General features: G+C 38.6%; 1 protein-coding gene across 1 annotated transcript in view; it reads right to left on the bottom strand.

Moving 5' to 3' along the window:
* TTN (titin) overlaps positions 1–12050 on the bottom strand; it is a 330572-nt gene that overhangs the window by 179748 nt on the left and 138774 nt on the right. The window contains exons 103-122 of the mRNA XM_054971277.1: positions 10447–10656; positions 10275–10352; positions 10143–10169; positions 9722–9769; positions 9562–9618; positions 9320–9406; positions 7969–8040; positions 7199–7426; positions 6598–6693; positions 6049–6129; positions 4720–4785; positions 3789–3872; positions 3332–3403; positions 3061–3123; positions 2752–2829; positions 2367–2447; positions 1781–1864; positions 928–1008; positions 457–540; positions 158–238 (exon numbers count right to left, since the gene is read on the bottom strand). Coding sequence (XP_054827252.1) covers positions 158–238; positions 457–540; positions 928–1008; positions 1781–1864; positions 2367–2447; positions 2752–2829; positions 3061–3123; positions 3332–3403; positions 3789–3872; positions 4720–4785; positions 6049–6129; positions 6598–6693; positions 7199–7426; positions 7969–8040; positions 9320–9406; positions 9562–9618; positions 9722–9769; positions 10143–10169; positions 10275–10352; positions 10447–10656 — 1758 coding nt within the window. The remainder of the gene's footprint in view (positions 1–157; positions 239–456; positions 541–927; positions 1009–1780; positions 1865–2366; positions 2448–2751; positions 2830–3060; positions 3124–3331; positions 3404–3788; positions 3873–4719; positions 4786–6048; positions 6130–6597; positions 6694–7198; positions 7427–7968; positions 8041–9319; positions 9407–9561; positions 9619–9721; positions 9770–10142; positions 10170–10274; positions 10353–10446; positions 10657–12050) is intronic.

The following is a 12050-nucleotide window of genomic DNA, read 5'->3' on the forward strand; positions in this document are numbered from 1 at the left end:
AGATTGTTTTGTTTTAGAGTTTCAAAGGGGACAGGAATGGACACAAAAGTACAAACTTAAAATATTAAAGAAAATGTGGTAATAAAAGAGACGTACGGAACATAACAAAAGCTCTATGGATGTAACAAATCTTTTTGGTTTGGAATGGATAGTATACCTTTAGCTGGGGGAGCCTCTTCTCTTTTGCGTAGTCGGGGTACTTTTTCTTCAGGAACAACTTTCTTAGGCTCTTCTGGCACTTAAGAATCGCAAAAGAAGCATATAAAAGAATGTACAGAGACTAAAAACATAATTTTGTCTGATATTACCAACACCCATAAACAAACATATGTACCGTATAAGACTCAAATTAAGCGTGGCTGGCTTGAATTGACACACATATAAGAAAGAGGAAAATACAGAGAGAGAAATGAAGAAAAGACTAAGAACTTATTCAGAACTAGCCAGATCATGTACCTTTGGCTGGGGGAGGCTCTTTTTTCTTGGGGACAGCAACTGGAGCTTTCTCTTCTGGAACTGCTTTCTTAGGGACTTCAGGCACTTTAAAAACATCAAATGTAAGAATACTGAAATCTAATAGCCACAGACAAGGTAACAATAGCCATAACAAGGTAAAGAAGTATTCACTGATTTAAGACGCCACTAATGTGCATAACATACTTTGAACAAAATCTAAATGATTAAACTTAGAAAAATACATGAAGCGAAAAAAGTGATATTTTATTGCACCTATTAGTGTTTTCAGACTGATCTGTGATGACGAATTGTTTACAAAAATACTACTTAGCAAGATACATTATTAAGGAAAAAAACAGGAACACCACAAAAACAACCATGGCTGAAGAATCTAAGGTCATATTGACTACCATATAAATGATATTTTAAACAACGTTGTTATAAGGTTGCTGATTTGCTACGATATCCTACCTTTAGCAGGTGGTTCCACTTTTTTAGGAACTGGAACAGGTACTTTTTCTTCAGGGACTGGTTTTTTAGGTACTTCTGGCACTTTAAAGATATTAAAAGTGATTTTAAGTAACTTTTGCAAAACAGGATCTGAGAATTACCTGGACAAACCAACAATTAATCAATGACTTCACATGCTTAACGTGATCACACATAAACATGAAGGAAGAAGTGGTGGCTCCAGGGGCAATACCCCAGCCTAGCTCATAGAAGGTTGAGATTCTCTGCAGGCACTGGTCCTGAAATGCATGTATACATGTGATAACTAGTAATAATTCCCATACCTTTTGGCATTTGTTTATATGCTAATGCCTCTTTAAGAGTCCCAAGTAGGACTCTTGGGAAAAGGAGGGAAGAAATGAAATCTGCTACTGAAGTTCTGAAAATGTTGTAGGGTGTGCTTTCAAGCAATTGAAGTTGATTTTTCCTGCATTTCTGGCCTTTCTCCTGACTTGTGTGGCATAAACAGGTTTCCCTTAAACCTGGCCCAAGTAAAACAATCCCATACACTGATTATGGAAACTCAGATAAACATGATTGCTTCTGGACATATAAAGACAGAACATAACAAGAGCGTCAATGGATTGGTCCACCATCTTGATTTCGATAGTGGCCAAACAGATAATCCCAAGAATTCCAAAAGTAGGAAAAGAAGCCCACTGTTGTACCACCAAGAACTGGTATTCACTAGCATGTGCCTCATATAAGTTCTATTTAGCTATCATAGACTTCTCCTCCATGAATTTGTAAAATCTCCATTTAATACATGTATAGGGAGCAATTTTTTTGGTAGCTTTGGTTTCAAATTATGTACCTTTAGCTGGTGGTGCCACTTCTTTCTTGGGAACAGCAGCCGGCTTCCTTTCTTCAGGAGTAGGTTTCTTAGGCACCTCTGGCACTTTATCGTCATTATAAAAAAAGGAGTTTTAGTATTTTGTACTCTTAATAAGACTCAAATAAGAAAATATTTCACAGAGCGCAGAGAAGCAGAAATGATGAAAAATGAGAGATGTAAGCATTACACCGAATCTTCGGCTTTAATGGAGACAACACAGCAATTGTGAACATAGTGGCATCATTCAGTCTGAACCCACTGAACTCAACACATAAAGTTATGTGCCAGTTAAAGTCTTGACTAGTAAATGCTACACATAGTATTTAAATATAACAACAATCACATCATGCACACAGATAATACTCTGTGGAGTTAGCAAACAAAACGTAGCAAACAAAAATGATGCACACACACACATATTAGCAAACAAAAATGATGCACACATACACATGTTAAAGACAACAAAGCGATGCTGAGTAACACATTATATATACTTAAAGAACAACAGCAGAATTAAGATAAGCAAGATGAAGGGCTCTTGCTATTCTTCTGACAACTAATATACCTTTAGCTGGTGGAGCCTCTACTTTTGTGGGAGGTGCAGGTTTTTTCTCTTCTGGGATCCGTTTCTTTGGTACCTCTGGCACTTTAAAGGTACACAGGTATAAAAGTTTAGAAAGGGACCAAGAGACCAACGCCTTTACATGAAGAAAATGTCCAGCATATCAACATGGATTTTATGTGTTGCGTGCATTTTATTAATGAGCACTCCTGTTGTCAAAGGGCTACAGCATCAAATATACTGTAATATTAACATGGAGGTTGTTAGTGGTAAAGCCATGTTTCTGTTGCAGAAGCACAGTCACATTTTTGGGATGCTATTCCAATCATTTGGAAGAATATGGTTCATAGAAGATCTGGCATACAGGTACTATTTTGTAGATATTCACCTTTAGTGGGTGGAGCCTCCAGTTTTTTGGGAACAGGCACTGGAACTTTTTCTTCTGCTCTCTTATGCACCTCCGGAACTTAAAAAGATATGAACATGGGTTTATCAGTTAATTGTAGCAGTCAGGGTATTTCTCATAATATCTTCAAATTATTTTAAATACATGGGTTTTGCAAAATTGTGAAAACGTGCAAACATAGACACATTCAGAAACCTGACTGACAAGGAAAGACAGTACAACTCAAGTATTCTGTGGCTAAGAGTAAAATCTGATGAGTATAACATGAAATTAAAATAAGAATTTTTCTACCTTTAGCTGGTGGAACTTCAGGAATTTCAGGATAGACCCTTTCTTCTTCATATTCTTCTGGTTCTTTGAAGAGAATTGTAAAAAAAAAATTCTTAATGAATTTACATGGTATTCTAGATAATACTGAGATGGTGCATGTAAACATAAAGACATTCATGTGATAGACCAGGAGCAGATTCAACAAGGGTGTACAGTAACAACAACAGAGATCAAAAATGTTTAGAGGGACTCACATACTACAGAAGAACAGTAAACTGATAAGTGAATCTACCTTCAATTCGTGGAGCTTCAGGGATTTCCTCATAGTATTCTTCTTCTTCATATGCTTCATACTCTTTTGGTTCTTTGAATAGAATTGTAAGATTGAAAGGTTGCATTTATACTGTATTGTAGACTAATAGTGAAAGTGTGCCTAAATAATTAACAAATGCAACAGGAAAGAAATATATATTGCATCCAAATCCAGAGCAATACATGTGCTCCGGTGAGCTCATAGGGTTCTTGTGTTTGGATACTGATCCATGCATTTCAATAAGGGAGCCAATCCTCATGTAAAAGGAATGGTCACTTCTGTTTCTTCCAGTAAAAAGAGTGGGCCAGTTGCAGGTACATAGGTAGTTCCTATCCTTCAAGAAATCAGCTAATCAGAGTAAAGGAAAGGAAATACTTTTTACGCAAATCAAGGTCACAAGAAGCAAAAAGAAATGGAAGAATGTTTCTAGAAGTACCTGTAACATATGAATATTCTTCTTCTTTGTGATAAGAAACCGACACCTTTTCTTCTGAAACAGTCCATTTTTGTTCCGTTGGCACTTTAAAAAGTAAGAGCTTACTTTAGTACTTTTGGATTTAAAAATGGTTAGGCAATGAATTTATGTTCATGGAACCAATATGTGGAACCATCTAGTGCTACTTTGAGTGGAGTTAAAATGACAGTATTTGGAAAGGTACACCATGGCAATACAATTGAAATAAAATTGTAATAGATTTGGTACAAATATAGTTTCTTCAGACACCTTAAATTATTACATTTTTGTGCAAAGCTTACAGGCAGAACACACGTAATCCCTTTTTCTAAAGAACTGCAAAGATAATATGACCCCTTCAATATGGCATCTTCATGGTGTGATTTCCTGTCATGGCTCCGTTTCGTGGCGCGATGATGACAGAAATCGCGCCATGAAACAGAATCAATGATGGAAAATTGCACCATGAAGGTGCCGTCATTCTGTGAGTTTTGCACGATTTTATGCGGCAATTAAGACATGTGAAAACGGCCAAGGAGAGATCTCTTGAAGGCTGAGCAGAACTCTGTTTTCTATTTTTTCTATTGTGGGCATAGTCACACAATGTTCTCTGCAATGGCCTGCAGAGATGCATGTCCATGTGTGGATGCACAGGAGAAAAAAAAGAAACTGGGTTTGATAAGCTCTGGAGATCCTCCATGAATGGGTGCTGTGACTGCATGTAGCATGATCATATTGTTCAGTACTTTATAATAGGAATTACACAAATTTAATCGCAAGATTTACACAAGTAAATCATACATTAATGGATAGAAAAAAAGAGTGACCAAGAGGGGCAAGCACCAAACGAACTTGAATAAACAAATGCCCACATTTGCTCACATACAAACACTAATGGGGGGGGGGTTTGTACCTCTCCTTTCAATAATTTCTTCATGGACCACTTTCCTTGCAGGTTTTGGTGGTGGAGCTTCTGGTGCTTTAAAGATATAAATAGTTTCAATCAGAAGAAAGACACCAAAGTGACAGTGAATAATTATGACATTTCGAAAGAAAGACCCAACATGACATATTTTTACTTCACAAATTTAGAACTATGACAAGGGACATAAAAACAACCATTTTGGGATTCCAAAAAAAGAAGAGTGTTGTACCATTCAAAGAAGAAAGAGTGTATAGATAATTAAAGAGAGCATATAAAAGTTGACATCTGCCTTAATCCGCTTTCTGAAGGGACTGCAGTAGAATTGGGCTTAGCATCACATAAATATCCCTATAAAACCTTTGAAGCATGGTGAATGTGAGTTTAGTCTGGGCAGACTATGAGGATGTTCTTGCTTCTGCTGAAAGACAGCATTTCCATTTAACAATATAGCTTGTAAGAAATGTTTTCACAGATCCACTAGCTCTTAGACTTCATGCTTTGTATGTCTGAGTCTTTTTATGTGTGTTGGGCCAATTCCTCAGTGCTTGTAATGTTCAACTGTACAATTTTACATTCCCCACTAGAGATGGGCACGGACCAGAAAAAAATGAACCATGTGGTTCAGAGTTCGTAACGTTTCACGAACCACGAACTTCCATGAACCTGCCCCGGTTCATGAATCGGATCATTTTGGTTCGTGAAAATGTCACTTCCGGGCCAGCAAATCACCACTTCCAGGTCAGCAGAAGGTCCCTTCTGGGTCAGCAGAAGGTCTGCAGGAAGTTCATCCCCTGTTGCCTAGGAAACTGATTGATCAGTGCCAGGCTGTCTGCAGTGAAGAACTGAAAAACGAACCAAATGAACCAGCCTAAAGTTCGTGGTGGTTCGTCAGACATGGGATTTGATGAACTGCTGGTTCACGAACCACGAACCAGCCTGGTTCATCACGAATTTTGGTTCTTATTTTGGTTTGTGCCAAACTATTCCCCCTGTCAGCCCTTGAGGTAGGGCAGGCTATATATTTTAATAAACACAAATAAAATATGCAATCCTGTGTATCCCTTTTCCCATAATCTATCAAATAAATGGTTTTTTCATCATGACTAAAAGGAGGGTGTTTAGAATTACGGACATTCATATCCTCTAGTTTGATGGCTTCTTTAATTTTGAATTAAAGCATGTGTACTGTTAATATTGTTCACTGTTAAGCACATGGAATTTATATTGGGTTTGATCAAAGGTGCTCATCTGGTTATAGAACGACGTCTTGGCAACCAACTCTGTGGCTTCAAGCTACCCTGTTATCTTTGGTAATACCTCTAGTGATCCGTTTGACTTTTTCTTCTTCCAGTCTCTGAGCAGTTCTTTCTACTTCTTCAGTTACAGGTTTTCGAGTAACTGCAGGGGATTTTAAGATATTTCACATTAGCCTGGAATTCATTAATTTAAAAACACTTTATATGTTGTCAGGCTCTTTATATATAATAGGATTTTGGCTTTTTAATTGGATGTCCCTCTCAACACTGAATTTTCTGTCCCTGGAATCTCTATGATCTATCCCTTAACCAGCCCATGTTGCATTTCTCTGAATCTCTTTGCAGAAGGCGACTAGGAAGAAGAGATGGTGTTAAAACAGACTTTCATTTCCCTCCATGCAACAGCAGGAAGAAGCAGGGTAAAATTCTGAGCACACTAAAATGAATAGCAAACCTTCTAATGACCAAATGAAGCAGAATTTCAAGTGTCAACGTGATGTATTCAGATTTAAGTCAAGTGAAGGAAGATGTTTCATTATATGCTCTTATATCAGGTATTTGAAGCATGCTGCAATAGGAAAAAAATTGATACCAAAATGCTTTGTCCTACCTTTTTTCTGTACAATGACTTCTTTCTTTTCTTCCTTCTTAGCTGTTATTGACGGGGGTTTCCGTTCTGGTTCTGGCTTTCTTGGAACTTGAACCACTGTAATTAAGACAATATTGATAATACGGAATATGTAGAGATATTCTTTGACTGCAGCACACACCAAATTTGTACTCATACTAGTCCAATGTTAGCTGATATAGGGATTATCCCAACTAGAATTTCCACAGGCACAAGGCATATGATTTTTTGTAAATTCTCCCAATATGTGTAACCCACATTTAAAACAAATATCTGATTTGTCATCTATTTAGGTAGAATGTAGGCAGAGTTTAAGAACACGTGACACCATGATAAAGTTATGTATTCAACTGGACGAACAAGCATATGAAGGATTTTCTGTTGCTGGATATTTCAGAAAATTAATGGTAGAAAAAGAAACAGCAGATTTTCAAAATTTGTAGTGGTTTTTCCACTAGAAAGATCACTTAAACAAAAGATCATGCCAATTAACTACACAAGAAAAAGAAACAAGCAAAACAGAAAGAAGGGCAGATGGAAATAAAACCTGTATAATTTTTTTTTTAAAAGACATGAACGATACCTTCTTCCTGATAAACCCGCTTTTCTTCATAAGTTTCTTCCCATTCCTCTGCCCCTTCATCATAACCTTCTTCCCTTTCATAATATTCATGTTCTTCTCCATAATCCTCTTCCCATTCTTCATAAGCTTCTCTTTGAACTTCATAGACCTCTTCTTCTTTCTCATAAACTGCCTCTTTCTTTGCAGTTACAGCAGTTACTTTGACCTCTTGAGGTTTCTTTGCAGGAACTTTTGACAAAAAATAATGTTTGCATGAATCTTTGAAGTTTATGGAACAGTCCTTAAATACATACATATACAAATTCTTAAGGATTTGAAAGAGCTCAGCAGATTGGTTTTTGATCTCATGCTTTCAATGCTATTTAAACTACAGCAACATGGTTGGTATAAGCAGAAACATTATTTACACCTTGCTAATGGCAAATTATCTACTCAGCAGAAACATGTGCAACCTTTTGGTGGTTTTCTGTTTGACTTTTTAATAAACTAATAATTTTACTGGATAATTTGTTCAATGGGAAATCAGTATGCAGTCTCATCAGCAACAATCTCACAAAGTCCATGTTGGGGAAAAAAATAAGAGTTTAAATTAGTATTATCTTGATAAGCCAATAAAGCAACTGAAAGGAATGATAAGATGAGTAATGAAGTTAGAATGATTGAAGAAAAAAAATGAAGAATGACAGTCACACACATGTAATGGAGGAGTTAAAAGGCCAGTTTTCCGCCACAGCAGATTATTTTCTTAGTATGTGTATGAGGCTCAGTACCTTTTGCTGGAATGATTTCCTGTACTTTTGGGACTGGGACAGAAGGAGGGGGTTCTGGTTTCGTTACCACTTCTGAAAATTCACAAACATGTCCAATGAACAGCTTGATCAATCACTGTGCTAGTCTTTAGCACTTGACTTTCAATCTAAATCTCAACTAATATCAGTGGGATGAAACCAAATTTACTCGTCTGTAGAAAAGGCTGTTCACATTAATAACAAGAACATTCGATTTATATACCGCCCTTCAGGATGACCTAACACCCACTCAGAGCAGTTTACAAAGTATTTCATTATTATCCCCACAAGAGCAAACATCCTGTGAGGTGGGTGGGGCTGAGAGAGCTCCTAGAAGCTGGGACTGACCCAAGGCCACCCAGCTGGCTTCAAGTGGAGGAATGGAGAATCAAACTCAGTTCTCCAGATTAGAGTCCCACTCTTAACCATTACACCAAACTGCCTCTCATTCTACTTTTGCAGCATGGGCACGTGCAATACTTATCAAGGCAAACAAGAGAGGTACAAAAGTGAGCAGCAAATCTTGCTCAATATTGGTTGGATCCAACAAACTTTTCTGATTGTGAAAGAGGGAAGAGGGTCTTCTTGAGAACTGAAGCTGTGACATGAGCATAACCAGGGCTTTTTTTCAGGGGAAATGCGGGGGAACGGAGTTCTGGAACCTCTTGAAAATGGTCACATGGCTGGTGGCCCCGCCCCCTGATCTCCAGACAGAGGGGAGTTTCGATTGGCCTCTGCGCCATGCGTGGAGGGCAATTGAAACTCCCCTCTGTCTGGAGATCAGGGGGTGGGGCCACCAGCCATGTGACCATTTTCTCTGAGGGCAACCCACTGAGTTCCACCACCTCTTTTCCCAGAAAAAAAGCCCTGAGCATAACCATGCTTTCCGATTAATAACAAAAAGGAGTCTCATGGTATTGGAAAGTAAAACAGACCTATTGTTTAAAGATTGAAGGATTTATAGTCTTTATGTTGTCACAAAACTCGTTTTGTTTTTGTTCCTGCAACAGACTAACAAGGCTTCCTCTCTAAAGCATATTCTTTGATAAACAATAAATTACTTCTCTTAAATTGTACATGTGTACAAAATGGTATGGTGCCCCCTCACACACTTCTCTGTTTAGATTTTTTGTAATCATCAGCTGATGTATTTTATTAATTTGCATTGCCTGTGGATTACTGTTTCATCTCTTTGCAAAACAGGTCTTTAGAGACAGGGTAGCATGTTTGAAGTATAAATATCAACGTTAGTTTGGTTTCCATTTTACATTAACTGGACCACACTGGACGAGTACTTATTTTAATTTGGAGCGTTATAATGATAGAATGGTACCTTTAGGAGGTGTGGGAGGTGCAACTTCCTCTGCAGGTTTTGGAACCACCTTTTTGGTGACTTTTTGCACAACCGTCTTTTTAGTCACTTTAAAAATAAGTAAATAAATAAAAGCATTTAAGTGCATAAACAAACTCAAGAAAGAAAAAGTATAAACAACAATGCCAAGACCACGGCAATACAGCCCGGAAAACCCACAACAACCAAAATCCATTTCGTATGAATTCAGAATTGCAACATACCTTTTTCCTTTTTCTTCTCTTCTGGCATTGGAATGAAGATAGGAAGAGCAGGTATTTCTGAAAAATATATAAGAATATTTTCATTAAAATGCATTAATAGGGCACAAAATCTCTTCCTTGCCAGCATTACAGAAGAACTCTGTATTAATGTAAATTCTACCTTCAGCTGGGACTTCAACTGGAACGGCAACTCTAGCATCTGGAATGTCTGAAAAGACAAATGTATTAAATAAGGTGTGATCTCATTACTCCTTCTGACCTGGTTTTATCATACATAAATATCAATGACAGCATGTATTGGAAAAGCATCCTCCAGACAGCTAACACTTTACGGCTGCTTTGTCATCCTGGGGACACTTTGTTCAGTCAGCAACCTTATCAGCACAGCCTGTTTCTAAGAAAATTTTGGGATGATCAAGCTATGTACATGAGTTACATGGCACAGTACATATTTTAAAAAATAATTGGTACATAGGAAAGTGTAATCTTTGGGGCCAAAGCATAAAGGCTAATTTTCTGCATTTTGGATTAGAAGTTTCAAACACAAAAATAAAGTTTGCATTCATAATTTTTTTCTTTACCTGGAGGCTTCACTTCCAGTTTGATCTCTGCAAGAAATAGAAGAAATTAAAATTTATTGGAAATGTTTGATTTATAAATACATTTATTTCAGTTCTTACATGTTACCATATTAAAAAAAATGCGTTACTGACCTTTAGTCGTCAGGTAGAGTTCAGCAGTACTTCTTGCCTCACCTCTCGGCTCAAGACGAGCAATTACAGAATACACACCTGGGGACAAAAATGCAATTTGGTATGATGTCATTTTCCATAAGGTAAATCAATATTTGCAAGAGCAGAGGCAATGAATATGCTCTGATATTACCTTCATCGTCTGCTGTAACATTGTGGATAGTCATATAATGGCAACGGCCTTCACTTCTAAAGCTGTACTTATGACTCTCCCTCAGTTCCATTTTGCCTTTATACCATGTGACGACTGCATCATCGAAAGAGACCTCACACTCAAAGGTTGCAGACTGGTATTCGCTCACCACTATATTCTGAATGGTCTTCGTAAACTGAATAGGTTCCGCTGTTTTTGAAATAAATGAAAAATGTAATAATTAACCTTTTACACTATTTATTTAATTATAGTCTGATTTTCTCCCCAGTGCATACCCAAAGTGGCTTATGACATCATTCTCCCCTTCTCCATTTTATTCTCACAATAATGAGGCAAGATAAGCTGTCAGAGAGTGACTGGGCTGTGGTCAGTGCACTTCCATGGTTGAGTGGAGATTGGCACCTGGGTTTGCAGGCGAGTGCTGAGTGGGGGAGGAGAGTGGGGAGGAGGCATGGCAACAAAACACACAGACACAGTGCTGGAGGTAAAGAGGCCACAACTTTATTGAGATTACAGCTCAGGGGCAAAGGTGCGCATAAGACACAGATCCGTCTGCCAAGCTGATGACCCACACGTCCCCTCAGACCCGTGGGGGGGGGAACCATGGGATGACAGTCAGTGGGATGCCACGTGGGTGTATACCCCTCAGTGAACCATCCCCTGCCACCTGGGATTGAGGTGGACTGACAGCCCCCGACTGGGCATGCACCGGCCATTCCTCACTCCCCAGACCCCTTATGGGAATCCCCATAATAGGGAAACTGAGCCTGAGGGTCCTGTTTTCCCCCAAATGGATCAGTGCCCAATGCCCAATATGCAGGTTACTCACTCCAAAGTTGTGATGAAAGGGAGGGCTGGGTGGGATGCCACCATGGGCCAAGTGCTGGAGGGCGGGGGCTAGCTTCCCAGGCCAGGGGCTGCACCGGATGAACATGGGTGTGACCCCTGGCCCCTGGCCTTTCCCCGCCCTCCTACAACATGGCGGCCACCATGCCATCTCCCCACTCCTCTCCCTTACAACGCCCGCAATCCAGTCCCCCAGGTGAGTCTGCAAGCCGTTGCTTCTCAGATCCTAGTTTCATACTCTAACCTCTGTACTGCACTAGATAATTTTTTATGGCTTTTATAAAACTTTGTATAGATTCATGAATCTGTCCAAAAGCAAATTTAAAATAGGGAAAGAGGGAGAAAACAGCATTTGGATAATGAGCTCATCTACTAGGCAGGAAATCGATTTAACGCATAAGATAGTGGGCACAAGGTTTTATGTTAGCTTCAGGAGGAACCAGTTAAGATAATTGGTACCGAAGGGTGTAACAATGAGAAAGTCTCATCATAAGAATGCTGAAAGAAGAAGCAAAATAAATAAGAGTTCTTCAATGTAGGCTAAGACCAGACATAAGAATTTTGAAAGAATGTTGAAAGACAAAGAATGAAAGAAGTGTTTGATGATATTTGAGATACCTTCGAAAAAGGGTTACGCCAGAACTCGCCCCTGTCAGAGAGTTTTCTTTCATTGTTCTTTCCTTTGCCTTTTGTCTTATGAGTAAAGATCCCTGTCTGCCTTCTTATTCTTAAAATGA

This window comes from Eublepharis macularius, chromosome 2 (genome assembly GCF_028583425.1).
Source record: "Eublepharis macularius isolate TG4126 chromosome 2, MPM_Emac_v1.0, whole genome shotgun sequence".
Lineage (NCBI taxonomy): Eukaryota > Metazoa > Chordata > Lepidosauria > Squamata > Eublepharidae > Eublepharis > Eublepharis macularius.